At 44.8% G+C, this 27197-nt stretch overlaps 1 protein-coding gene across 1 annotated transcript; it reads left to right on the forward strand.

Annotated features, from left to right (window-relative positions):
• The first annotated feature begins 367 nt into the window (after positions 1-367).
• Positions 368-27197, forward strand: HDDC2 (HD domain containing 2). The gene is made up of 6 exons (XM_004740130.3): positions 368-523; positions 3155-3276; positions 5234-5336; positions 10394-10462; positions 22799-22937; positions 26841-27197. Exons 1-6 carry the CDS (start codon positions 440-442, stop codon positions 26936-26938), a joined length of 615 nt encoding a protein of 204 aa, XP_004740187.1. The 5' UTR covers positions 368-439; the 3' UTR covers positions 26939-27197.

Genomic DNA, 27197 nt, shown 5'->3' on the forward strand with positions numbered 1-27197 from the left:
ATTTCGGAGCACTCTTGCACGGTCCTTCCCCCTCCTCCAGAGGAGCACCACCCTCCGCCTCTCCCCCCTACCCAACTGCAATCCCTGTAAAAGTTCGAGGGTGTTCTGTCTAGTGGCGACTAGCAAACAGGTAAGGCGCGATTCGAATGCGCCGAGCACTAGGTCGGCTCCGGGTTGATGCAGTCCCTGGGGGCAGCCCCGAGGCCAGGAAGGTGGGAAACACGTCTTTTCCATAAGGGTCTGGGAAAACCCGGTGAGAAATGAATCGGGAAGGGATCGGGAGGGAAAGAGAGGGATGGGGAGGGAGGAGGAGGAGAGGGGAAGAGTGGGAGGGAGGAGGCGGGGGAGCTGGCGCAGGGGTAGGACGGAGGCGGAGAAGGGGGAGGAGCTCCGGGCGGCGGCCACGCGGCCTGCTCCGACCTGCGGGGCCCGCGGCCGCATGGCGTCTGCCTCCGCCGCGGCCCTTTCGGGCGGGGGGGCCCGGAACCTGCTCCGGTTCCTGCGGCTGGTGGGGCAGCTCAAGGTGAGCGGGCGCCGGGCGGGGCCGTTTGGGGCCCGGCGAGCGGCGCGCGGGGAGAGGCCGGTGTGGCCCCCGCGTCCCGAGCTGCGGCCGGCGGGGCCTGGGGCCTTCGCCCTCCTCGCGCCCTCCTTGCCTCGCAAGGGTGGGCCCCGAAGCTCCCCTGGGCGCCTAGGCGCGCCTGCACAGTGGGCGGAGGAAGCGCAGCGGCTGGGCTCACCGCAGGCCCAGTGAAGTCTGAGCCGGGAGAATCCTGTGTGGGGAGATGAGCCTGGTGCAAATCCGGGAGGCCTGCGCTGCCCTCCGTGAGGGTTCTGGAGAGCAGCTGGCGCGGTGATGCCCGTCGGCTTCAGCCCAGAACACATGTGGGGCTCACGCCCCCTCTGCTGGGCCTCAGAGCAGCCGCTGGTGGGAAGAGCAGAATCCATCAGTCCGGCAGATGTTAAGTGGGTGCTTTAAATCCTCTAGAAGTAACAAGACTTTTGAAAAAGATATATAATGTATTATTTGTTTCAGGGGTACAGGTCTGTGATTCATCAGTTTTACGCAATTCACAGCACTTACCGTAGCACATACCCTCCTCAATGTCCATCACCCAGCCACCCATCCCTACCACCCTCTTACCCAACGTAATCCTTAGTTTGTTTCCTGAGATGAAGAGTCTCTTATGGTTTGTCTCCCTCTCTGGTTTCATTTTGTTTCATTCCCCCCCCCCCCCGCCCATCCCCTACGATCCTGGTTCCTCTCTCTGTGTTGTTTCTCAAATTCCTCGTATCAGATCATACGATAATTGTCTTTCTCTGACTTATTTCACCTAGCATAGTATCTTCCAGTTCCATCCACGTCATTGCAAATGGGAAGATTTTGTGGTTTTTGACGGCTGCATAATACTCCATTATAGATCTATATCACCTCTGCTTTATCGATTCGTCTGTTGATGGATATCTAGGCTCTTTCCATAGTTTGGCTGTTGTGGACATTGGTGCTGTAAATATTGGGGTGCATGTATACCTTCATGTCACTGCATTTGTATCTTTAGGTTATATACCCAGTAGTGCAGTTGCTGAGTCGTAGGGTAGCTCTATTTTCAACTTTCTGTGGAACCTCCATACTGTTTTCCAGAGTGGCTGCACCAGCTTGAATTCCCACCAACAGTGTAGGAGGGTTCCCCTTTCTTTGCGTGGTTGCCAACATCTATCATTTCCTGACTTATTTTTAGCCATTCTGACTGGTGTGAGGTGGTATTTTATTGTGGTTTTGGTTTGTATTTCCCTGATGCTGAGTGACGTGGAGCACTATTTCATGTGTCTGTTTGGATGTCTTCTTTGCAGAAATGTCTGTTCATGTCCGCTGCCCATTTCTTGATTGGATTATTTGTTCTTTGGGTGTTTGGATATTTGTTCTTTGGGTGTTGAGTTTGGTAAGTTCTTCACAGATTTTGGATACAATAGCCCTTTGTCTGATATGTCATTTGCAAATATCTTCTTTCATTCTGTCAGTTGTCTTTTGGTTTTGTTGACTGTTTCCTTTGCTGTACAAAAGCTTTCTGTCTTGTTGAAGTCCCAGTAGTTCATTTTTGCCCTTGCTTCCCTTGCTTTTGGCGATGTTTCTGGGAAGAAGTTGCTGCGGCTGAGTTCAGACAGGTTGCTTCCTGTGTTCTCCTCAAGGATTTTGGTGGATTCTTGTCTCACATTGACGTCTTTTATCCATTTTGAGTCTGTTTTCGTGTGGGTGTAAGGAAATGGTCCACTTTCATTTTTCTGCACGTGGCTGTCCAATTTTCCCAACACCATTTGTTGAAGAGACTGGCTTTTTTCCATTGGACATTCTTTTCCTGCTTTTTGAAGAATAGTTGACCATAGAGTTAAGGGTCCATTTCTGGGCTCTCTATTCTGTTCCATTGATTTTATTTTTTTAACAGAATATTTTATGTAGTGCACACTGGAGTTGTATTCTGTGTGGTCTCCCTTTCCATTTTATCCTCCTCTACCCATAACTGGAGATTTTGCAGAATTTCTACAAGTTAAAAGCAGATTATCTGTATCCTGCCGCTCTTGCTACTCTATATACAATTCTTCAGAAATGTTGACTCCTGGGGAGAAAATGCAGTCTCACAAGATCACATCCTGATCTGAACAGAAGACAGAATCATGACTGGGGTAGCAGGAGCAATTAGAAAGGCCTTCTCCCTTCTGCTTCCAGACCGGGAAGTCTGTCACTCACTTTTTCAAGTTCAGAGCTTTCACCAGTGTTTTCTACATGTGTTGAATGGGGTTGTTTGAAGACAAGAGTCTCGACTCTCATAGTTAAGAAAACACAATATTTTATAGTTTTATTTTTATGTCTAAAGGACCCATGTATGTTCCATAATTTATGCCTTAGTAATGCAGAGTAACTCGACCTTTTGGACCCTTGCACTGTATACTTGTGAATTATTTCTCCCTCTCCTCCTTCTTATTCCCCGACCCCACTGGTTTGATTCCAGATGTTGATCATTTGGTTAGTTAAGCATTCTTCCACGCTTTCCGAGAAACTATGACCCTGCTTCTATACCCTATTCTTTGGGCTTCTCTTAAAGAGCATAGCAGATTAAATCCTCATTTTTATAAGCTTCTCTCTCTTCTTCCTTCTCATCAGAGAGTCCCACGGACTGGCTGGGTATACAGAAATGTTGAGAAGCCAGAGAGCGTGTCAGATCACATGTACAGGATGGCAGTTATGGCTCTGGTGACCAAAGATGAGCATCTTAACAAAGACAGGTAAGCCAACGTGAACTCTGATGTTTGTTAGAATCTCTGGTCTGTGGGTATGTGCCACTTCTTGTGACTGACGCCTTTATCTAATTCTTGAGAGTTTTTAGTTGATCTGTCAAGAGAAATTACTTGAGGCAAACCATATAGGTTCAGGCTGTAGGAAGGGGAATTATGTGTGTTGGTTGCTTCAGCTGTAAAGTGTGTTCTGGGTTTTTTCTTGGCAAGTGATAGAGCCTGCCGTGATCTCAAGAAGACAGAAGTGTGATAATACAATTTCCAGGGCCTTGACAGTCAGTGTGCTGTGTCTAAAATTCTGTCATTGTAATAGTATGCTGTAGCCCTTTCATGAATACTAGCACCCATTGGTGGGGTGACTTTTTGGAGGAGTATGTGCAAGAGGTAGCTGAGAAAAGGATATTCTCTCCTTCAGTCAGCAGGTGTCTACAATGCTTTTTGAGCACAGGACACAGTTTCCTAACAAAGTAAGACAGAAGTTAATCTCCTGGGAATGACATAGGTCCCAACTGGCTTCTATAAAAAGCCCCAAATTAGTTATGTTCAAAATTAGTTATGTTCAAATTAGTTAGGTTCAAAAATTAGTAAGCTTAGGGGTGCCTGGCTGGCTTACTCAGTAGAGCACATGACTTTGGATCTTGGGGTCATGAGTTTGAGCCCCACACTGGGCTTAGGGATTACTTTAAAAAATAGATAAATACATAAAAATTTTAAGAAAAAAAAAAAACTGGGGTCCCTGGGTGGCTCAGTGGGTTAAGCCTCTGCCTTCACTCAGGTCATGATCTCAGGGTCCTGGGATCAAGCCCCACGTCAGGCTCTCTGCTCAGCAGGGAGCCTGCTTCCCCCTCTCTCTCTATGCCTGTCTCTCTGCCCACCTATGACCTCTGTCTGTCAAATAAATTAAAAAAAAAAAACTAGCAAGATATTCTAATAGAAGAGGTGACATGTGCTTGGGTGATCTTAATAGAGGGGACGGAATGGATCAGAGGTGATCTCTGAAGAGCTGACCGGGTAGGGAAGTAGAAGGCACAGCGTGCAGAGAGGAGGGCATAACAATGGAAGCCCCCAAATTAAGGGTCTGTTTTGGAAATGATAAGTAAATCAGTTTGATTGTATCAAAGTTCCATTAGAGAGCTGAGGAGCCCTGTTACTCTATAGGTGGTAGAGAGGTGGGATTTGGGGCAAAAAGCACAAGACGAACATGCTGTGGAATAGAGCTAACAAACCCAAGAGTAGTTGGAGATCTAAACTGGTGACGGAGACCGGCTGCAGTTGGTACAGCATGGGGAGGTTGTTAGGCCTAATCTTTATTACTGATCATCATAGCCATTGGCCTAATGATCAACATGTGTCAGGAACACACAGGATCCCATTTAGTTCTTATACCAACCTTATGATGTACTACTGCCCCTTTTTTACAGATGATAAAATGAAGGATGACAGAACCGAACATTTAAAGAAATTAAGTCACTTGGCAGAAGTCACACGGCTAGTAAATGGTTGCTGGATTCGGACCCAGATCTGTCCTGCTCTGCCCTGCTCTGCCCATGTCTCTCTAAAGAGCCTCATCTTGACATCTAACTAGTATATTGGGGAAATGATTAGTTCTGAGTTTTGTATCAGGAAGTAAATGCCATAACCAGATCATCCCCTCCTGGCTTTGTCATCTGAAGTTGTCCACCTTTTAAAGTGATAGCCATTAAAACAATAACAAAAAAATTCATGTGAAACAGTTTCCCCTGCATTCATGTTTTATCGTGTTGCATATTAACTAGCACTTTCAAATCAGAATTGTTTTTGGTTAGTAGAAGAGAATTACTTTAGAACATACTTCATTAAAATACCCTGTAAGGGTGGAGGGGAAAAAAATGCATCTTCACGATAGTCTAGAGAAGGAACTTGTAGTGAATCTAACTGTGTCCTCATTCATCATTTCTCGTCTGGTCAGATGTGTGCGCCTAGCCCTCGTTCATGATATGGCCGAATGCATCGTTGGGGACATAGCGCCAGCAGATAACGTCCCCAAAGAAGAAAAACATAGGCGAGAAGAGGTCAGTGTTAACTCTTGACTCCACGGGAGACCACCAGAGACCACTGTTGCTGAAGCAAAGCTAAGTTCGTTGGACCCATGGCAGTAAGACAGAGCACAGAGTCTGAGCAGTGTCTCGGGGTGGGGGTGGCAATCAGGAGCTGGTATTTGTAGGGTTTGAGGGTCTGGGCTGGAGGATGGTCAGATGGATCTTAGGAGACGGGCCACTAGTTAGATTGCACAGAGTGTAAGACAAAATAGCGTTGGATTGGTAGAACTGGTGAGGCAGAGTCTCAGTGAGGAGAGTCTGGAGGAATAAGCTGTTAGTGCTTACTCTATCTGGGCCGTGAATGGTCTTATCTTCTAGAAGCAAGGATTTCTAGAAGTAGCGCACTGGTGCGGTTGTTCTCAACCTTGTTTAACACGAGATCAGGAAAGTATGCCTGCTCTTGGCCTTGTCTAACACAGGGACAGGAAACTGTTGGGTTTCTATTCTCATGAGTAGGTGGACATAGATAGTATGGCTTTCATTAGCAGAAGGGAAGTAGCTAGAACTGGAAGGAATTCTCCATCCTGGTTAAGCTCTTTGGAGGAAAATGCTGAAAATCACAAGTCTAATCAGTATTATAATTACTTGTGAATTTTCAATTAGTCTTTGATTTATTGGTTAGAAGTAATGAAAAGTATTTGTAATAGTAAGAAAGGAACATCAGAAAAATATTAAATCAGTATCAATTTGGGCTCTAAATCCAGAGCCCAGGGCCAAAGAGGAAGACATATTTGAGGCAGAGGTCAGAAGATCCAGGAAGGTTTTTTGTTGTTGTTGCTGTTTTGTTTTTTGATGTTGAATGGCTGGTTCTCAAGTCAGGGTTATTGTGAGCTACTTTTATTACAGGAGATTGGTCCTGTACTGCTCAGTGGATAGAACCTTCATTGAAATGCTTCAGCAGGGCAGGGGGGCTTGACTAGCTGTTCTCAGAGCTGGGGGAGTCTGGAGTTAAGTAACCTGCACTATTTTTATCCCCTGAGAGGCAAGAAGGTCCACAAGGAATGCTAGTTTAGGAATTCTGACATTATGGGAACAGGAGAACTCGTGTAAGGAATGCGTTCTTCCTGCCAAAATACAGATCCAGAATCTAGGCTCAGTATCATGACAGCCTATACAGAGGGAGAAGGCCGAGGCACTGTTTCTCTGTAGGAGTCTAGACTGACGTGAATAGAGTTCCTGGACTGACTGGCAGAATTACTACGAAAAGAAACCAATGAGTTCAAGATACCGAGCGGCAGAAAGGAGTTTGCTCTGAACCAGAGGATGTGAGCGATGGCATGCTGAAGACGAAAGGAATGGGGAAAAAGACTCCCTAATTATACAGCTCATTTCAGGATGCAGGCTAATTTTAGTCAAGGGTCAGTCCAGACATCGTGGAGGAGAAATGGTATATCCAAGTACCGGAGGGTCCTCAGAGACTGTGCAGGGACACAGAGCGAGGAGGAGAGACAAACCGTCCCATGAAGGTAGATCATGAAGTTGAGGTTTCCTCCCCAGCGGAGCAGGTCAGAGTCTTTAGGAGAAAAACAGCATCCCTGGGCAGGCTCTCCACTCCCTGGAGATGGGAGAAGACCAGCCACTGTTTTGACAGTGGGGAGGCCTGGCCAGTGACACCTTGTGGAGGGGCCTCCTGGGGCATGAGCAGAGAGAGAGTGCTTCTGCCCTATTGGGCTTCCTATCCTGCTAATGATGGGACTCTTTCCAGCCTCATTAAACCTCCTGGCCGCTGCCCACTCCTGCGTTTCCCAGAGGCCGTAATCTGGAGAGACAGGGGAAGCATCTTGAAGAACCACAGGTTCTAGACAAGAAACAGAAGGCTTGGAAGACGGCCGAGAGTCCATTGCCTCTTTCTGCCGCTTCTTAGGATTTGGGAACAGAGAGAAAGATCTGGAAGGTGAATAATTCTTTATGCAGATGGTGTTTATGAACAAGATTTGGATGTCTGAACCATGCATTAAGATAATTAAATGAGGATTTCTTGGCTCAGGGTGGAATGCACATAATGAGAATCGGGCAGCATGATTTGCCCACGGGCTAGCCAACTGCATCAGGAAGGCTTAAACTGAAGTAGGAGGGAAGGAAAACACTTGGTGAACTTGGAAGGCTGATTGTTTTGGAGGAGAGTATATGGTATTAAGATGAAAGGGAAAATGAGGGCACGGAAGAGAAAGTTTAGGGCCAAAAGCAATACTGTCTGACCCCCTCCCTAAACAAGATAAAACAGACTTTGTATTATAACGCGAGCTGGCGAATGACGCTTTGTAGGGACCATCTGGCACCCTTGGGGTGGAACTCAGGGCGGGAATACAGCGATAGCAGGTCATACTGCTTTTTGAAGACAATTATAACGCGAGCTGGCGAATGACGCTTTGTAGGGACCATCTGGCACCCTTGGGGTGGAACTCAGGGCGGGAATACAGCGATAGCAGGTCATACTGCTTTTTGAAGACAAAAACATGAAGTCAGAAGGCAGAATCATGGTAGGTATGTATCTGCCAGGGTTCAAGTTGCTGAAAGTTGCTGAAGAACCAAGAGGTTAAAAGGAGGAGAACCAAGCTTTATTATGGGAGTGAATGTGGCAAAATAGAGAAACTGAAAAATATAGTGAACATTTTAGAGAGTGGTCATCATGTGCCAGACACCACGAGCTTTGTGTTACCTGTTTCATCCTCACGACAGCCCCCCCTCGGTAGATGCATGCCATGATTAGCCCCATTTTACAGATGCGATACCGGAAGGACAAAGAGGTGAAGTACCTTGCCCAGGGTTCCACAGCCAGTCATAGGCAAGTCAGGCCCCAAACCCCAGTTGAATCTTTTGCAACGAACTCCTATCCTGCTCAGCCCCACAAGTGATGTCTGAAGGATGCGGGATGCTTTCTGGGTGCCTGACGCAGAACTGACCCAGGATGTTTGCTGAAAGCTTAGGCAGGTCAGGACTTCTGGCAAATCCCTGGCACGCTTTGCTAATGGGAGGAAGCTAGGAAAATTATCACCCTAAATCAGTGTGTGGACCAGGTAAAACTCTGTATAGAAGTGAGGGTAGCGGGGCTCACATGGGGAGGGCAAGTCTGACGTACGCAGCCAGGTACCCCGGGGTTTAGCGAAGTCATTTTCGGAGGGTTCATTTAAAAAGGTGGGCACAGTTCTGTGGCATGTGTTACCAAATAAGGAGCATCGACTACGTCGGAGGTCTCCAAACGCAGTCGGATTGTATGATAACAAATGATATCAGTGAGTAGAGATCCAGAAAATCATTGTTCAGTTTTCAAGAAGAGAACAACAACATGTTTGTTATCTGTTTTGGTTTTTCAAAGCACATGATGGTTTTATTCAACAGGAAGTTTATCAGTAAGTCAGTAACTGGATGTGATCTCCAAAAAGCTGATTTCAGTCTTAGGCTGCCTTTGTAGAACTAGAGTATCTGGCACAACAGAGGCGTGGTTCCATTCTTTCCACTATGGTCAGAGCACACATCAGTCATTGTTTGGTGCTGGAGTAAAATACTCTAAAAGCTTGGGTTTTTACATACCTATAAATACATATTATTTAGTTCATTGTTTTCAAACAAAAGCAATGGACAGACTTGTGTTTTTGGAATAATGTAGAGAAAGGCCATCTGTTTATAAAGACGCCCTTAATTTTTGAGAATGCAAAGATTTTCTCAACCATTTTACTAGAATTTATGAAAAAGAAACAAGGGAGAACGCAGACACAACCTACCATAAATTTGATACCACTGAGGGAGGCATGGTGCTACAGATCGTTTGAGATGGTGAAGTTACTTAAGGCTGATCCATGACACTACAAATACAGTTTGCTCTGGGAGTAGTGGTATTCTGTATTCTGTATTTTCTCTCTAGCCTCTGCTGGACAAATCATGCACATGTCCCTCAAGTGGCTGGTTTGAGTTATGTGGTCCTCCCGTGGACCAGTCCCTGTGGCTTCCAGATTCTGGGAATCAGAATCAGAATCAGAATCCAGATTCTGGTCCAGCTGGGTCACTTGACCTTGTTTTTGTGTGTGAGGAAGGGATGCTGGAGGGTTGGAGGTAGGCATAGTGGTAGACCTTCATGGACAGTTTTCAGCTTGATATAAGAAAGTATTTTCTGTCAGAGCTGCCTAAAGCCCATCTGGGCAACCTCCTGAGGTGCTAGAATTCCCACGCCGGGACATGTTTACAGAAGGAGAATAAGAAGTGATCAGGGATGCTCTTGAATGGTTCCTGGATGATGTAGCTACTTATCTTTTTTTTTTTAATTTTTAAATTTATTTGTCAGAAAAAGAGAGCACAAGCGGAGGGAGCTGGAGGCAGAGGGAGAGAGAGAAGTAGGCTGCCCACTGAGCAGGGCGCCTGATGTGGAACTCGATCCCAGGATCCTGGGATCTTGACCTGAGTTCAAGGCAGACACTTAACCAACTGAGTCTCCCTGGTGTCCCGCTAATTGTCTTTTAATATCATATCCCCTTTCGACCCGTGTGTCTGTGAGCCCGCAAAATACTCTCGTGTTATTTCCTTTATGTTAATGACAGTAACTGCCCATTTGTATGATGCTTTATGTTATGCAATAAAAACATTAAGAATAGAAAATGAATACAGTAATATACAAACAGTTTTGAGCTTTGTAATTCAGTGTTACTTTCCTGTTCTTGTTCTCAGGTTTGTTTTGAACTTTAGTATGTTTCTGTTTGGAAATTTACATGGGCATCTTGCCATTCGTCCATAAGATGTAAAATCCCTGGCCTCACTTCTGATATTTCTGTAATCATCTCACACCCTCCTCCTTCCTTGTCCTTTTTTTGGTGTCTGGGGTGGTGCAGACCACAAAACATATGCTCAGCGAAGCCCACGTGAATAAATACACACGTTTCTTTAATGTGCACAACTGCCCTCCTTGTAAGCCATAAATATTGTCCGAGATTCTGCCCTTTGGGGAGCCATTTGCAAGAGTTTGAGCCCATGATTTGGCTTTTGTAGTTGAGTTGTTCACTAGATAAATGTGATCATGATTAAAATAACTGTTATTTCAGGAAGCCATGAAGCAGCTGACCCAGCTCCTCCCAGAGGATCTCAGGAAGGAACTTTATGAACTTTGGGAAGTAAGTATATATGATAGGTTGCATTTTAATGTATTGTGATTGAATTTATAGGGCTCCTCAGTGTTTTAGTTGACTTAGATTGTCATCACAGCTGTCTCTAACTTACTGCTTTCTGGTTTGTGTCTGTTTCTCACCTCCTGGCTGCTGCAGGAATTTCTCCTGGCTCATAGAAATTTTTCTTCCGTCCAGTTTCCCCATTTCCCTTGACACCATAATGCCTGGCATAGATCCTGACTCACAGTCCCCTGGATTTCCTGTTGCGTTGCCTTTGCCACCTTCGCTACATCATCCCTACCCATTTCTGGTCCTTGGAAACAACGTGGACCCTCACCACTGGCTCTGACCTTGGACACATTCCCCTCTCTGAGCCTGTTGCCCATCTGTGAGACCTGGAAGGGTGGTCCAGGGCTGAGTCGGGTCCACGTGAAGTGCTGCCAGGATGCCCCTGGGGGACAGAGGGGGGGCCCTGTGGGTGTTCACTCCCCACCCAGAGCTTGCTGGCAAGGGGGGGGGCGTTTGGCTGGAGGGAAAGAGAGGAAGAGTGGAAAGAGCCAAGAAAGCCATTGTGTTCCCATTGCTCCTCACTCCTAGTGCTGGTTTTCATTTGTGAAGGGAAAACAACAGCAAACAGACCCTCGTCTACCGCAGTTTCTCACTTCCTTCCAGTCTACACTGGCCCTTCCTTGCTGGAGCCCCTGGTGCCCCTCCTTATCCTCCAACATTGCTACCTCACACTCTCACTTCTCCCGGGTCCTTCAAAGCCCTGCTCCCTGCTCCTGCCTTCAGAGGCTGACTTTCCACCTTTTCTTTCACATCCTCCGCCCTCCGCCCCGCCTTCTCTCCCCTGAGCCACAAAGCTGGCAGAGTTCCCTTCCCATTGCCCAGCGTGCCATGCCGGGTCAGCTCTTCCCTTGATTTGGGAAGCCTGGGGGACAGGTTGAGAAAGTGTCAGTGTTGAACGCTGAATAGATGTGTCTCCTAAAAAATGCCATTTTACTCAGTGGTCTGGTTCTGTGGCATGCTGTCATTTCTGTGGTTTAGCTGGATTAGGGGGTGATGTAAGCATCCTTTTCTTGTGAGGCAGCAGGCTCTGATGCAGAGGGCAGGGCTGCGCTCCAGAGAGACCTGGATTTGAACCCCACTTCTCTTGAGGTGAGGGGCTTGGCTCTGGCCGGCCTGTTTCTCCTAGAACGTGGGAATACAGCTCCACAGGCCCTTAGCCGCAGTTAGGAAATCTACACAGTTCAGGGAGCCATTTAAAAACAAAAACAAAAACAAAACAAAACCTGATGTAACTTGATCTCACACAGTAAAATCTTACCTGAATCACTATGAGGTTGTTTAGAGTCCACCTGCCCTGACCCACCTCCCTTAGTGTGAAATCAATATGCTTTAATGTAGAAATACTCAATCTGTTTGGCAACCGAGCCTGCCCTGGACCCCGCTAGGGGTTTTCTATAACATGTACCTGTATGTCCCATATTATTTTCTAAATTAAAAATATGCTGAAAACTGAAATGGTTTTTAGGTAAAAGACTGTGGGCCATTAATGCCTGCCTTGCCAAATAATTGTGAAAATTAAATCTAGCAAAATATGCATGTCCTTTAGCCGGAGGCTGGCTCAGGTGGCGTCTGTTACTAGTTATAATGGGGTTGCTTCAGGGATAAGAGTCCCTTGTGCCAAAGTATGTACTTGCAAGTGAACTTCTGGAACACTATGAGGATTGAGGATAATGGAGTGGAGTTGGGCTGCATTTCATACACAGGAAGAAAAAAAATGGCAGTGAGTTTATGAAACTAATCCCATGTCTCTAAGAAGGAAAGACTCCCAGAATTTGAAAGCGTTTTATAAGAATTGGCACCCTTGTGTCCCCTAATTATTGTGAACACAGTGGCAGTATCTGTTAAATTATTTTCTCAGTTAGCAATCAGCAACTGGCTCAAAAAAACTTACTGCAAAATTTACTTTAATTACAAAAATTAACTTACTTTCAATTTACTGCAAAATCTCCTTTAATTAAGTAGCTTCCAAGTGAAAACATGACAAAAAGACTTTGGATTTGAAAAAATATATATAAAATTCAGAGCATTAAGTGACTTGATAGCCCCCCAAACAAGTGATAGTTTTATGATCTTGTAAAAGTCATTGGTTGAGTTAATTAAGCTTGTTAAGGAAGATCTCAGGCCGGGTACACAGTTGGCCACTTGGAATGTGATGATTCTCAGTTTCTTTCTTTCTTTCTTTCTTTTTTTTTTTTTTTAGAGATTTTGTTTATTTGTTTGACAGAGAGAGAAATCACAAGTAGGCAGAGAGGCAGGCAGAGAGAGAGGGGAAGCAGGTTCCCCGCTGGGCAGAGAGCTGGATGCGGGAGTCGATCCAGAACTCTGAGATCATGACCTGAGCTGAAGGCAGATGCTTAACCCACTGAGCCACCCAGGTGCCCGACAGTTCTCAATTTCTTGAGAATTGTTGCTGGGCCAGCCAAGAGCTTAAAAGAAAATAGCAAGGAATTAAATAACTTCATTGGTAAGACTGTGGGATGTTGATTGGTGTGGAGGAGAAAAATTTCGAGCTTTTTGCTTTCTGGCATGAACGTCACGTTTGCATACTCTAGGAGGTTTGGGAGTTTGTTTTTCTATGAAGAGCCAGAGTGGGGGAAATGAAGACCATATAAATAAGCTCAGTGGGTTAAGCCACTGCCTTCGGCTCAGGTCATGATCTCAGGGTCCTGGGATCGAGTCCCGCATCGGGCTCTCTGCTCAGTGGGGAGCCTGCTTCCCTCTCTCTCTCTCTGCCTGCCTCTCCGACTACTTGTGATTTCTCTCTGTCAAATAAATAAATAAAATCTTTAAAAAAAAATAAGCAGCAACACATTTTTCAGATAGAATTATAGAGATTTATTCACTGAGAATAAACTTAAACTTTCCTTAAGCAATTCATACATCCCTATGAATGAAGTAAGGTCAAGAAGGTAAGGTCACTAGGGCCCAGAGGTACAGACTGAATCTACAAATAAGTCCCAGTGTTTACTCTCCACGGAAGAATGTGCATACGTACGTGGGTGCTGACGCTGGCGGGCACATGTGTATTTAAGTTTATTTAGAAATCAGGAAAATGGACATCCCTAACATCTAATATTATTTTGTAGAGAGAGTGTTAAACATTAGAATTGTCCCATTTCTTGGACCATTTCTCCCCATTCTGTGCCTATTAAAGCCTGTATTTCAAGAACTGGACTATCACTCTCCATAATACATGTTTCTCAAAGCCCACAGACTCTTCTGACAAAAAAGTCTAGCTCTAGGCAGTACCTCAGAAGAAGATAATCCTCTCCCCTCTTCTGATATGGATTGAGTTGTGTCCCCCTAAAATTCACATGTACCTCCGAATAAGACCTTATTTCTTATTTGAAGATAAGATTTTTTTTTTCTTTTCCATTCAATAGTTTATTCTCAATACCTAGTAAAATATAATACATGATGTAGGCAATCAGTATATGTTGAATGAATTGACAGGGCTTTTTCTTGATACTGTGAAGGAGTTTTTTTTTTAAATAATTATATTTCAAATTTTTATTGTTCACCTTGAAATATAACTATATTATTTCAAGTATTCTCCAAAGAGGAAATTATAACTGTGGAGATTTTTTTTTTTTGAGATAGGATTAAAAAAATTGTGGGGGGGGGGATTGAATTGTTACAGAGGTAATCAAGTTGAAATGGGATCATTAGGGTGGGTCCTAATCCAATATGATGGTGTCCTTATAAAAAGGGGAACTTGGACACAGAGACATATATTGGGGGAGCACCATGTGAATATGAGGGAGGCCTTCTGTAAGCCAAGGGGAAGGACCCGAAACAGATCTTCCACTCCGCCCTTGGAAAGAACCAATCCTGCCAACACCTTGATTTCAACTTTTACCTCCAGAGTTATGAGACAATAAATTTCTGTTGCTTAAGCCTCAGGATGTGGTTCTTTTTATAGCAGCCCTTGAAAACTAATTCATTCTCATTCTCTCTCTGTCTTTTTCCTCTCTCTCTCATACCTTTGGTACTATGTAATGGCTACTTTCATATTCTTAGCTATTTTTTAATTACCTATGTATTCTGTCTCTTTAGTTCTTTACTGTGTCTGTTAGAATTTTGTAAATTTGAAACTAGAAGAACACCTGTGTCCTAGGGTCTCTTTGGTAGCAGGTGACAAAGCCTGCCTCCTTGTTCAACATTTTCCTTCTCTCACAATGCAGTGTGGTGGTTAACTGAACAAGCACTTACAGGTTTAGCATATTGACACCATATCACTACCTTATTTGTAGTAAGAGACTCTCTTAGTGTTCTAGCACTGCTGGTAAATTTCAATTACCAGAAATCTGGATGGCTTTAAACAAGAGAAATTTATTGTCTCATGGTCCTGGAGACTAGAAGTCCAAAATCCTCTGCTGGGCTTCTCATAGATGCCTCTTCCATTTTCCTTTCTTTCTTTCTTTCTGTCTACCTGTCTACTTATCTATCTACCTATTTATTTATTTTAAAAGAGAGAGTGTGTGTGAGTGGGATGGGGAGGGGCAGGGGAGAGAAAATCTTAAATAGGGTCCACACTCAGTGAGGAGCCCAGTTTGGGACTTGATTTAATGACCCATGAGATCATGACCTGAGCTGAAATCAAGAGTTGGACGCTTAACTCACTGAGCCACCCGGGCACCCCCTGAGAGATCCCTCTTCTGGCTTTGGCATTCCTTTCCTTACAGACACATCGCTCCAATCTGGGCCTCCATAGTCAGGTGGTGGTCGCCCCGTGTCTATATCCACACCCAAATGTCTCTCTACTTATAAGGACACCAGTCATTGGATTAGTACCCATCCTAATCCAGTATGACTTTATCTTAATTTGATTACATCTGCAAAGATCTTATAAGATCACATCCATAGAATCCAGGTAGACATGAAATTTTGGAAAACACTATTCATCCCAGTATACAGACTCTCATATTAACTTCAGCATTTTTATAATTTGTGTCCATCGTTAGTACTTGGACTTCAGTATCCAGTTTCCAGGGTTCAGATACTCTGTTTACTACCAGTATGGTCTTGGACAACTTACTCAATGTCCTCATTTATAAAACGGCAATAGCACTAGTATAACTATTTTACAGACTGCATGGCAATCAAATTAATTAATATATGAAAGGACTTGGAATGTTGCCTGATGCATGGTAAGCTCTATCTTTCCTCCGTCTCCAGTCTGTATGTTCTGATTTTGGTTTAAGAAAGTATGGTCATTCTGTATCCGGGGAACTTAGAATAGTACAACTTACATAGAAAATGCCAGTTGATTGATTTATGAAATCTTAATCATAGCTCTTCGCCACCATAAATAACTGTCAGCACAGAGGGTCATGTCTGTTTAATGCAGTTAAACGTCCTTGATTATAAATTTTCTTGGTCATAGAAGGGTGAAATCAAATTTCAGCAAGTCAAGAGAAAACACTGTCATTTTTCTCTGAGTATCACAGAAAGTTGTTCCCCCACCACCTGCCTTTCCCTTTAAAGAAGTATCCTTGTGAGTCCCCAGACAGAGCAGGATGCTCCTCAGGCAGGATGGTTGGCGTACCCACCTGCCCCCAATTTTCTCGCCCTGTTGCCCCAAGTTCAGTCAGTTGGAGATACTGTGGGTCTACAGGTACCCTTTAAAAAAGTCTCCATACCAAGGACTTCATGGTTCAGGTGCAGTATTTTATTGGGGAGTTTGATGCAGAGCGCCATGAGGATCCTAGGTCCCTGAGGGAGAGTCACTAGGAGGTGGTGGAGTGGAAGACGCAAGAGAGAAACTTCTCCTAACACTTCCGCCCACCGGCCTGTCTCCAGGGGAGAGGGAGGAGACTTCTGGCCTCCCTGGCCCTTCCTTCCCTTCTCTTCCCTTTCAGGATCCAGACTGTATCTCTTTTCTGCTTGAACTCCTTGTTCTACTGTTGCTTCTCAGAACTCCAGTCCGAGTCCTTTGGATCATTTGGCTCCCGAGTCCCAGCCAGAGGCTGCAGAATGCTGATGCAGGGACCTTCCTGTCCCTGCCTTAGGGACTGGCGTCCCTCGCTTCCCACACAGCAGGCTCTGCTGAGCCTTCTCAGGTGCCAGAAGCCACCATGCAGCCTCTCCATCTCTGGCCCCACATCAGCTGCCCACCCCTCTCTTCCTCCACCTGCTTTGTCACTCTTTCCCCAAGCTGATAACAAATAAGCTTGCCTCCTTCAGTGAGAAAAGAAAAGCTTCCAGATGGAACTTTTTCAGCTTTTTGTAAGCCTCGTAAGTAATGTTTCTGTACCCTATTTTGAAATAAACTTCCCTGGACAGCACATTTCCCTCCTTCGCTTCACCACCACATAGGGCCTTGTCTCCATGGCCTGCAGGCTGCCCTGTGACTCGGGCCCACCAGGCGCAGCTCTGGCTGCGGTCACGGACTGCCTTGTGTGGCTCCATCTGGGGGAGTCTTGCCAGTCGCCCAGGTGCCCCTGACGCCTGGGCCACCGGTGTTGGCTCGTTGCAGTTGTCTCATCCCTCAGGTCTCTGACGTTGCTGCCTCCAGATTTTCTTTGTACCTTCCGAGCTCTTTCTGAGTTTGTGCAGGTGTCCCTCTTTCTTGGCCAAGTTGGTCAGGGCCGATGTTCCCTTCCCAGGGTTGTGTCCTTGGCCTCCTGCTCTCTGCAAACTCCTCCCAGGCTTCCGGGGTCACATCCTGATAATTCTCTGTGTTCTCCTGAACATCTTCCTCCTCAGCTCCAGACTCACAAATCTAGCAGCTCCACCTAAATATCTTGCTCAGCTGGTTCCTGGCATCCTCATTTTCTTCAGCCATTTTTATTATTTTTAAAACCATTTTATTGAAAAGTAAAACACAGAAAAGGACACAAACACCTGTGTATAGCATAATGAGTTACTGGAAGGATAACATCCTTGTAACTACCGCCTACATCAGGATTTGGAATTGTCGCGGGGCACCTGGGTGGCTCATTCGGTTAAACATCTGCCTTCCACTGGGGTCATGATCTTGGGGTCCTGGGATCGCGTCCTGCATCAGGCTTTGTGGGAAACTGGCTTCTGCCTCTGCCTGCAGCTCCCCAGCTTGTGCTCACTCTCTCTCTGTGAAATAAATCAATAAAATCTTAAAAATTTTTAAAAAAGATTTTATTTATTCATTTGACAGAGATCACAAGTAGGCAGAGAAGCAGGCAGAGAGAGAGGAGGAAGAGGCTCCCTGCTGAGCAGAGAGCCTGACTCGGGGCTCGATCCCAGGACCCTGGGATCATGACCTGAGCCAAAGGCAGAGGCTTTAACCCACTGAGCCACCCAGGTGCCCCCTAAATCAATAAAATCTTTAAAAAAAAAAAAGATCTGGAACTGTGCCACTGCCACAAGAAGCCCTTTCTTGTACCCTGACCAAGGCCAACCACTCCCTTCCTCCAAAAGTAACCACCGCCCTGATTTTCACAGGGATCACCTGATTTCCTTATGGTTTTGTGACCCAAGTAGTCATCCTCTTACATTCTAGTTTAATCCTGTCCATTTTTAAAGTTTTTTTATTTTTATTTATTATTATTTTTTAAGATTTTATTTATTTATTTGACAGAGAGAGAGAGCACAAGTAGGCAGAGAGGCAGGCAGAGAGAGAGGAGGAAGCAGGCTCCCCACTGAGCAGAGAGCCGGATGCGGGGCTCGATCCCAGGACCCCAGGATCATGACCTGAGCTGAAGGCAGAGGCTTCAACCCACTGAGCCACCCAGGCGCCCCAGTCCTGCCCATTTTTTTAAAAGCTTAATGTATCTTAAATCTTTAATCTACAGTCCCCCTCCCTTCTGACCCCCAGCCCATCTCTTTCTCTTTCTTACAAATTATCTATGGAAGAATCCAGAGCATTTGGCTTAAAGAGTTTTCCATAGTCTGGGTTTTGCACACTCATGATGCAGTTCTGTTCCTCTGTTTTATTTTCTGCACATTGGCCTCTGAATCCAGAGCTGGATCAGACTCACATTGGATCTTTTTGGCAAAACTGTAGATGGTGTTGGAGTCTTTGATTGTGAGGCACATAATGTCTGGGTTTTCTTGATGCTTACATCCCTTCATCCCATTGAGAATTGTAATATACTATTTTTGTCTTGTTTTTATTTAGTAGCTGAAGTAGTTGTACCCGCAGAGCCTTCCTCTTCCTTCCTTCCTCCTCCTCTCTTCTGTTGCAGTTCATCTAGGAAAAGTGGGGTATTGACTTTGGTCACTTCCTTTATAGCAGGCGGTGTAGTCCAGCCTCATTCATCTGCAACAGCCAGACAGTTTGTTTCAGTAGGCAGTGTAATTTCCAGACCACAATATGTGTAGTCGGGTGCTTGCTGCTCCTGGGTTGTCTATGGTTTTTATGCTTTTTAATGGACAGAGTTAGGGTACATGTGTGTATCTGCCTTGTGGGTTCATGATGATATTTCCAATTCAAATACAGTATTGCATGGTTTTTACTTAATCTCTTGTATGGTATGTCTTCACCTCCTCTACATTATCCTTTCTTCCACACAAGGAATCCTGATTATATGGGCTTTATCCTTTTCTACACATGTACCCATCTCAGAATAACAATTGTATATAGCACAATCATCAATTCCATTTACTGAAAACGGTTTAAAAAACTGTTTTGCCTCTGCTATCTCTATTATTCCTGTGTTTTTTTTTTGTCATTGTACTGTACTGAGATCGTATTCTGTCTAGATTGTTACATTACCATTACATTACATTAACCATAACGTATTGTTTCTTACACCTCATTGAATCTTAGTTCTGCAAGTATCTGTTGATGCTCACTACCCGTCCTTACATCAGTTTGTCCTGGTCATTTTGGCTGTCTGAAACTTGTCCTCTTCTAGTTTCTTCAAAAAAGGCTCACAGGAACAATATGTTCTAAACTTGCCTCTGTGTTCTTTATACTGGAAGGTCAGTTTCACTTGATAAAAGAAAATCCTTGGCTCCCAGTTTCTTTGCTTGAATGTCTTAAAAACATTACTCCCATTCTCTTTGCTCATAAAGCAAAGTCTAATAATTTTATTTTTTTATATATGTCCAGTGCTTTTTCTGCATAGGTGTCTGAAGGATTTTTTTTTTCATATATATGGTAATTTTATTAGATTGTGTCTTGCTGTTGGTCCTTCTGGGTAAATATCCTTAGCTACTTAGGGTATGTGTTCAATATATACTTTCAGATTTTAAAAAAAATTAATTTCAAGAAAAATTTTTGAATAGTTTTTCTTTTACTTTGGTTTCCTTTTTTCCTCCAAAATGCTGACATATCTGTATATTGGTTCTTCTTTGCCCATCTTTGATATTTGTCACCTTCCCTCAGATCCTTTACATCTCCTTCATATCTTTTTGGCTTCTAAACCTAACCTTTTCAATTTCTATTTCTTTTAAGGTATGTTTAAGTATCCCTGTGTTTCTGTTTGCTTAGCCTTCACTGCAAAATGACTTTTCTTTTATCTCTAATGTTTTCTATATGGTTCTTTCATGTCTTAATATTTTCTTAGCATCTTTTAGTTATTTTTGAAATAGTTTATTATAGATTTGATCCTTTTAGCAAAAACTAAGGATGTCTTTCTGATGTGAATTGTCTGTAGAGATGTCATTTTGCTCCTTGCTCTCTTTAGTTTCTGGTAGGCTTGTATGGGACCTGATCTCTGTGCTTTCTGATCTTTGTTGCTCATTTTGACACACAACTAGTTTTCCCAGACTTGTGGAAGGAAACTTGGTTCAGATAACTTAAAAAAAAAAAAATTATTTACTAGGTTGAGAGGGGGAAAAAGGGGCAGAGGGAGAGGGAGAGAGAGAATCTCAAGCAGACTCCCCATTGAGTGCAGAGTCTGATGCAGGGCTTGATCCCACGACCCTGAGATCGTGACCTCAGCCGAAACCAAGAGCTGGACCTTTAATCGACTGAGCCACCCACTTGCCCCCAGATAACTTTTTGAACTTCACAGAACTTCCTTGCCTGCTTTGTTGTTTTTTCTTTTTCTTTTCTTTCATTCTTTTTTTTTTTTTTTTAATGTACTGTTAAAGTATATGGTGGCCTGCGTTCAGAGATTCCCTGGCTTTGTTCTCTTTCCCCAGTTTTATCTGGACTTTTTCTTTTCTTCTTGTTATCCTGACCCCACTCAGTTTTGATTCCACCCCCAGCAGTTTCTCTTTCTGTGGGACCCTGTTCTGGAGAGAGCCCTCTGCTGGCCAGGCTGGCAAATTCACGAGGGCTGGGCTTGCGTCAGCGGCTGCTGGAGCTGAGGGTCTCCTATTTTCCGGTCCGTCCCATGCCCTGTTGCTCCTGCTGATGGAAAGCAGGACTTATGGCTAGAGGTCATTTGTCCCCACTTCCCATATAATTTATGGTTCATGGTAACATTGTGTTCTGTAGTTTTGTTATAAATATTCATTAGGTTTTGGTTTTGCTCTTTCTTTGCTCTGTCAGTTTTTTGGATCTCTTTTTCTCCCCTTTGCTCCCTCTTGAGTTATCCATGCCAGAAACAAGGAAGTCCTTTTCAGCCTTTCCTTCCATCCACGTTCATATTTTGGCTCACTTCTTTGTCCTTAGTGTCTCTCAACTCTGCCCACTTGTCCCATCTTCACTGCCATGAGATTAGACCAGACCAGATTCTCCTAGCTGCTCTGCTGGTGCTACCAAGTCTCAGAGCCCGATTTTTCTGCCTCCAATCTAGCAGATTTTCCCCACGGAAGGTAAGATGATCTTTCTAAGCACAGATCTGATCATGACCCTTCTGGCCTGAAACCTTCCAGTGACGTCCAGTCGCTGCGTGATAAGCTGAAACCCCTTATCACAAACCACAGGGCCTTTCAGGAGCTGACCCTTCACCTGCCTTCAGCCTCTTCCTCCTACAATTAATTCTGCCTCCTGTCATGAGAAACTGCTTGGATTAAGCTCTCAAAGATGCCATGGTGTCTTCTTACTCCTAGAGCTTTCTTGGCCTCACTGTTTTCCTTGCCCTGCCTCATTGTTGGAAAATGAAATTGGAAAGTGCCTGTACCATTGCTTCTTGAGGAAAAACCCAACAATTTATATTTTTAAAAGAAACATGTAATTTCACCAGAATTTGTTATACAGTGTGTGGTCATTGCTTAATGGTCTTGAAATCTTTTTTTCTTACTTCCAATAAGAGAAAAATCCTGAACTGCTGTGCCTTGAGTACATTCCACTTCTTTTTTGTTGAATAAGGAACTTGAATTATTAAATATAAATACATGATTTTAAATGTGAATAAGTATTTAAATAAAGACAAGTATTTTTAAGGGCCTTTGAAGTTAAACAAAATGTATTTGGTTTCATATTAAAACGATTTCCCTGTATACTTTTCAGCTCTATCAAAATCCAAATAGCTGCGTTTGTAAGAATAAGACATCTAATAAAAATCGAGAAACCTTAAGTGATTCACATCACATCACCCTGCCAAGAAAGCATGACAGGCTCATTATCCGGACGCATCTGGGGTGGAATTACAAATGAGAACTTTGCAGGGAAACCAGTTGGGAACACTCTGGTCTTAATAGAAAAACGATTCTATATAGTATTAACTGGGACTTGTGGTTGTGTGACAGGTGTCCTGCTCTACGAAGCAGCCCTCCTGGAGCTTCTTGTGTCAGGTTTGCACGGAGGAGGGAGAGACCGGAGGGCAGAGGAAAGGCAAAAAAGCTGCTCCCGGTCCACTGCCTTTAGCACCACCATGTGACCAGGACACGGGCACACACACGCCGTTGCACAAAGAACCTGCCGGTCCTGCCTGTGTCCTCCAGAGTCATACCCCAGGGGAACCTGTTTGGAAAGCAAGGACAGAGGTTTCCATTGTAAAGGATCGCCAGAATTCAATGAGAAAGCTAGAAATTCACTAGAAATTCATAAGGAAGTCTCACAGTTTTTAAATGGGGAGGGAAGTAATTGGAGAAGCATGTGATGAAATAGTAGCTGGAAGTTAAAAAGACCACCACTCCGGTGGATGAAATGACGATCTCGAAGACAAGGTACCAGCTGAGAGGAAGAATGCTTGGAGTGTCGAAACGAACAGCTGGGGCTCTGGGGGCATCTGGCAGACTGTACAGAATGGCAAGCACATCCCTCTTGCACGGGGTGCTGAGACTGAGCGGGGACGTCACAGAGGCAGTGTCTCTGCGACGGGCATTGTGGGTGTGGTGGCCAATACAGAATGTGCTTCCAGCTACGAGGCTGATTTCAATACTAGAATCAGAACTCCCCTGGAGTACCCTGTCCCACAGCTCTGACCATGCTGTGTTCGTGGTCCCTTTCCTTAGGAGTATGAGAGCCAGTCAAGTGCAGAAGCCAGGTTTGTGAAGCAGCTGGACCAATGTGAGATGATTCTGCAGGCATCCGAGTATGAAGACCTGGAGGACAGACCCGGGAGGCTGCAGGATTTCTATGATTCCACAGCAGGTACCCTGGGTTGTGTTCAGTAAACACTGTTGTAGCTGGCCTCACTCCTAGTGTAGTGACTGACGGCGCATTAGTGGGATCCGCTGTAGTTACCTTCTAATGACACTTTCCTATGGAGCATCTGACTGGGACATGGTGGGCTTCCCAGGGAGGCGCAGCCTGGTGTGTGAGAGCACTGGCACCCTGGGCCCTGAGCCACAAGCCAGGTTCACATTCCCACCTGTTAAAAGTAGAAAACCCCAAACAGTTGAAGTCACCGTGGTCATTATAGTGCTTCTTGGCGCAGACCTCGAGTTCAACTGGTTCTAGTTCTGCCTCTTGTAACACATGTAACCTCCAGCAAATTACTTAACCTGGCTCTGGGCCTTAGTTCCCATATTTTTAAAATAAGGATAATTATAGGGGCACTGGCCTGGCTGAGTTGGTAGAGCACGCAACTCTTGATCTCAGGGTTGTGAGTTTGAGGACCACGCTGGATATGGAGATGTAAAAAAAAAAAAATTTTTTTAAATAAGGATTATTATAGAATCTACTTTATAGGGTTATTTGAGGATCTAGTGCGAGGTGCTTAGAATAACACTGGGCAATAAGCCTTTGCTGTCTTCATTGTGATACAATTCCTGGCGAAGCTCTGTACCTGTAGGACTGCTGACTGTGTGGCTCCCTGGAGCATAGGTCCGTCCTTCCTCGTCTCCCCCACCTCAACTCCGGAGTCCCTCAGGCTCAGCTCGACTCCCATTTGCCCTCAAAGCGCTGCTAGAGTGCCCCTCTGGGACTTCACAGGACTTCATGTCACTCCCGGCTCTCAGGCGGGGCTCCAGGATATGACGTGCTTCATCACTAGGTTGATTCGATTTTCCTTCCATCTTTTCCAGCCCCACTTCCTCTGCCTCAGACGAGGCCCTTGTTATTTCTGTATGGACTCTTGTCATCACCTGCTAACTCCGCCAGCCGGGCTCCCAGCTCTTCCTGCAGATCACAGTGTTTTCCTCCTCTGCAGACATAGTTATTATCATATCTTCATTTTTAAAACTTCTGTGCTCAAAAGCTCTCCCATCTGAGGCCACTCCTCTCCCTGGTCTCCTTTTGTGATCCTCCCCATCAGAATGAGGCGTTCCCTTCTTTTTGCTCAGTCTCCATTTGGTCTAGAGCTTTCCACAGTGTTGTGACAGTCTGACTTGTGTTCTCTTTAGTGATGTTTCTTGTTGGGTCTCTTCCCAGACCTCCAGTTGCTCATCCTACACCATAGTAAACTCTTTGAGGGACCAAGACCAGGTTTGTCCCATCTGTTTTTGATACAGGTGGTGCTCAAAAATATCTGACTTGAGTTAACTAGAGTAGCAGTCTAGACTAGGGATCTACAGACCATGGGCTCATGGGCCAAGTTTGGACTGCTGCTTGTTCATATAAATAAAGTTTTATTGAAACAACCACACTCATTCTCTATGTATTGTCTTTATGTATTGTGGCTATGTCTATGTATTGTGGTTTTTACAGCCACAGCAGCAGAATTGAGTAGACTTGAGTAGCTGGCAACAGAGACCACATAGTTTCCAAAGCCTAAAGTATTTACTGTCTTACTCTTTACAGAGGTTTGCCAACCCATTGTAAGCAATGATTAGGTTCCAAGGTAGCATATTTTGCCAATAATGTAACTAAAATACAAGTCATGTCTGTGTAGTGCTTTGCATTTTAATGCTATCATTTTCTATTTTGATATATTCACAGTGAAAAATAGAAAATGAAACATGAAACTCCTAGAAGAATCAAAAAATGGGATGTAGGAGGGTCATCTGGTTTAAAGTGCACATTTTATTGAGGAAGAAACTTGAACTGAGAGTTTGATGGGTCCTCAGCTGAACTGAGGTTAAAATTCACTTTACTTTCCACTCTGGGGCACTACTCTATTAAAAAATTAATAATTAGGTGGTGCCTGGGTGGCTCAGTGGGTTGAGCCGCTGCCTTTGGCTCGGGTCGTGATCTCAGAGTCCTGGGATCAAGCTGCGTATCGGGCTCTCTGCTCAGCGGGGAGCCTGCTTCCTCCTCTCTCTCTGCCTGCCTCTGCCTGCTTGTGATCTCTCTCTGTCAAATAAATAAAATCTTTAAAAAAAATTAATAATTATAAGTAATGAAAACTGATGTAAGAATGGTTTCCTACTTATCCCAATAATGCTTGAAGAAAAAAAACAAGTTTAGTTAAGGAGAGATGAAGATGTACACTATGACCCTTACGAGGATTTCTCTTTTTAGAAAACTGCACCGTGTGAGCGTGGGGCTCGAACCCATGATCCTGAGATCAAGAGTCACATGCTGTACTGACTGAGCCAGCCAGGTGCCCCCTTATGAGGATTTTGAAAGGAACATAAAAGCTTTTGTTTGATAAGACATTTTTAATTCTCTAATTTAGTCAGCACTTACGGCTTTTTCTCTTTTCTTTTTGAAACTCGGTGTCGAGGAACAGCATGGAGGCCAGTGTGGCTTGTGGGGGTGGATGAGAGGAGAGGGTTGCAGGTGAGGCTAGAGAAGTGGGCAGGGGCCCTCCAGCCAGTATAGGAGGTTGGCATGGACTCTGAGCAAGATGGGGACCCCTTGGAGAAGGTGGACTACAGGACAAGTGTGATCTGACCTGTGTTTTGAAATGGTCACTTGGGCTGGAAGTGGGGAGACTGACTGGGGCCATTGCAGTCTCCTAGTGGTTTGAGCCAGGTGGTGGTGGTAGAAAAAGGAAGGAGTGGTCAGATTCTGGTTATATTCTGAATATAAAGGTTGACAAGATTTGTGTGGTGGTGTTTATGAGAGAAGTCCAAGGATTTTGGTCTGAGCAACGACAGAAGAATGGAGGTGCCACTAGATGGAGAAGATGGGGGAAAGATAGGTTTCAGATGAGAAAATCAGGGGTCCCAAAAGCAAAGGGAAGAAAGTGTTTCAGGAGGGGAAAGAGGAGCCTTCAGATTTAGCCACATGGAGCTAATTGGCATGTCCTCAATAAGAGCTATTTTGGTGGAATGGTGGTAATAGTCTGATGGCATGACCTTTACACGTGTTGGTGCCGAGGATGGCCAGGAGGCAACTGGGAGCATAGAAGGCAGCCCCAGGCCCAGTAACAAGAGCCATGTGAGAGAGGAAACAGCCACTGTGTAACAAGGCTGCAGGGAAAGCCATAGCCTCAGGACAAGCCAGACATTAGGGCAAGAAGATGAAGGGAAGGTTCAAAGAAGAGGTTGAGAATAGGGATTAAATGGAACAGAGTTAAATGTGGAATGAACAGTAAACAACAAAAGTCACTGGCAAAAAAAAAAAAATAATAAAACAAAACCTCCAAAAAACAGCAAAACAGGGAGTGGATGGTGGGTGTAATATTCCCGTGTGCCAGCTACATGGGAAGATAGCTTGCAGGCTGGTTGCTGCCCAGGACAGAAATCTGGGAGGGCTGAGGGCCAGGGAAGACTGCATAGATCAGTGGGTTTTAGTGTAGAAGTGTTTGCAGAGAGGCACGTTTGCATCCTGGGACAGCCTAGACCTTCTGTCTTCCTACTAGTCTTTCTGATGTTGGTGCTTTGTTCCCCTCCACTGCAGTTTCAGAAGGGACAGGGATTGCTCTCAGTTCTCTGAGTGCTGTCCTACCCGAGTTTCTTTATAGTTCCTGGTAGATGCATTCAGAGGCAGCCTGGTGAGGTTTCTCTTAGCTCTGCCTAATGGGACAGTTCTTTGTTCGATTCTCATCCCTAATGCTTGGAGGCAAACGGGTGACAGAGCGTGATCTTCAGAACCTGGAGTTGTGTTCTGCAGAGCCCCTGCATAGAGTGAAGCACAGAGCCGAGCCCCTGACAAGCCTGGGATCAAGCTGGAGACACTGATGGATTCTCTTGTCAATTTATTTTTCCCTGTCTTCTTGCCTTGCAGGAAAATTCAGTCACCCTGAGATAGTCCAACTTGTTTCTGAACTTGAGGCAGAAAGAAACGCCAAGATAGCTGCTGCCCCTGGCACGCCGACCTCCTGACATGTCCTCTCTCCTGCTGTACTCCTGTGACAGACACCGTAGTTTTCATTCTCATGGCGTTGTGTTTAGCCACTGTTGCCGTGTGGATCTCCCAGATGTGAGTCTATTTTCCATTGCCCGGACTCCAGTAAGAAACATGTGATACAGCCCGGATAATAAAAGAAGCTGGGAAAGAGTGTGGTCCTGAAAATGTCCTGAAAAGGCTGGAGGCCGTGGGGGGGAAGCTTTGTATGCACTAAATAAATATTTAAAACCTTAA

Source organism: Mustela putorius, unplaced genomic scaffold (assembly GCF_011764305.1).
Source record: "Mustela putorius furo isolate JIRA1106 unplaced genomic scaffold, ASM1176430v1.1 tig00003863_pilon_pilon_pilon, whole genome shotgun sequence".
NCBI classification, from domain to species: domain Eukaryota; kingdom Metazoa; phylum Chordata; class Mammalia; order Carnivora; family Mustelidae; genus Mustela; species Mustela putorius.

Coding starts and splice junctions, on each gene's coding strand:
- HDDC2 (XM_004740130.3), top strand. CDS start 440: ATGGCGTCTGCCTCCGCCGCGGCCCTTTCGGGCGGGGGGGCCCGGAAC. Junction 5,337..10,393: donor AAAAACATAGGCGAGAAGAG/GTCAGTGTTAAC, acceptor CTGTTATTTCAG/GAAGCCATGAAGCAGCTGAC. Junction 10,463..22,798: donor AACTTTATGAACTTTGGGAA/GTAAGTATATAT, acceptor CCCTTTCCTTAG/GAGTATGAGAGCCAGTCAAG.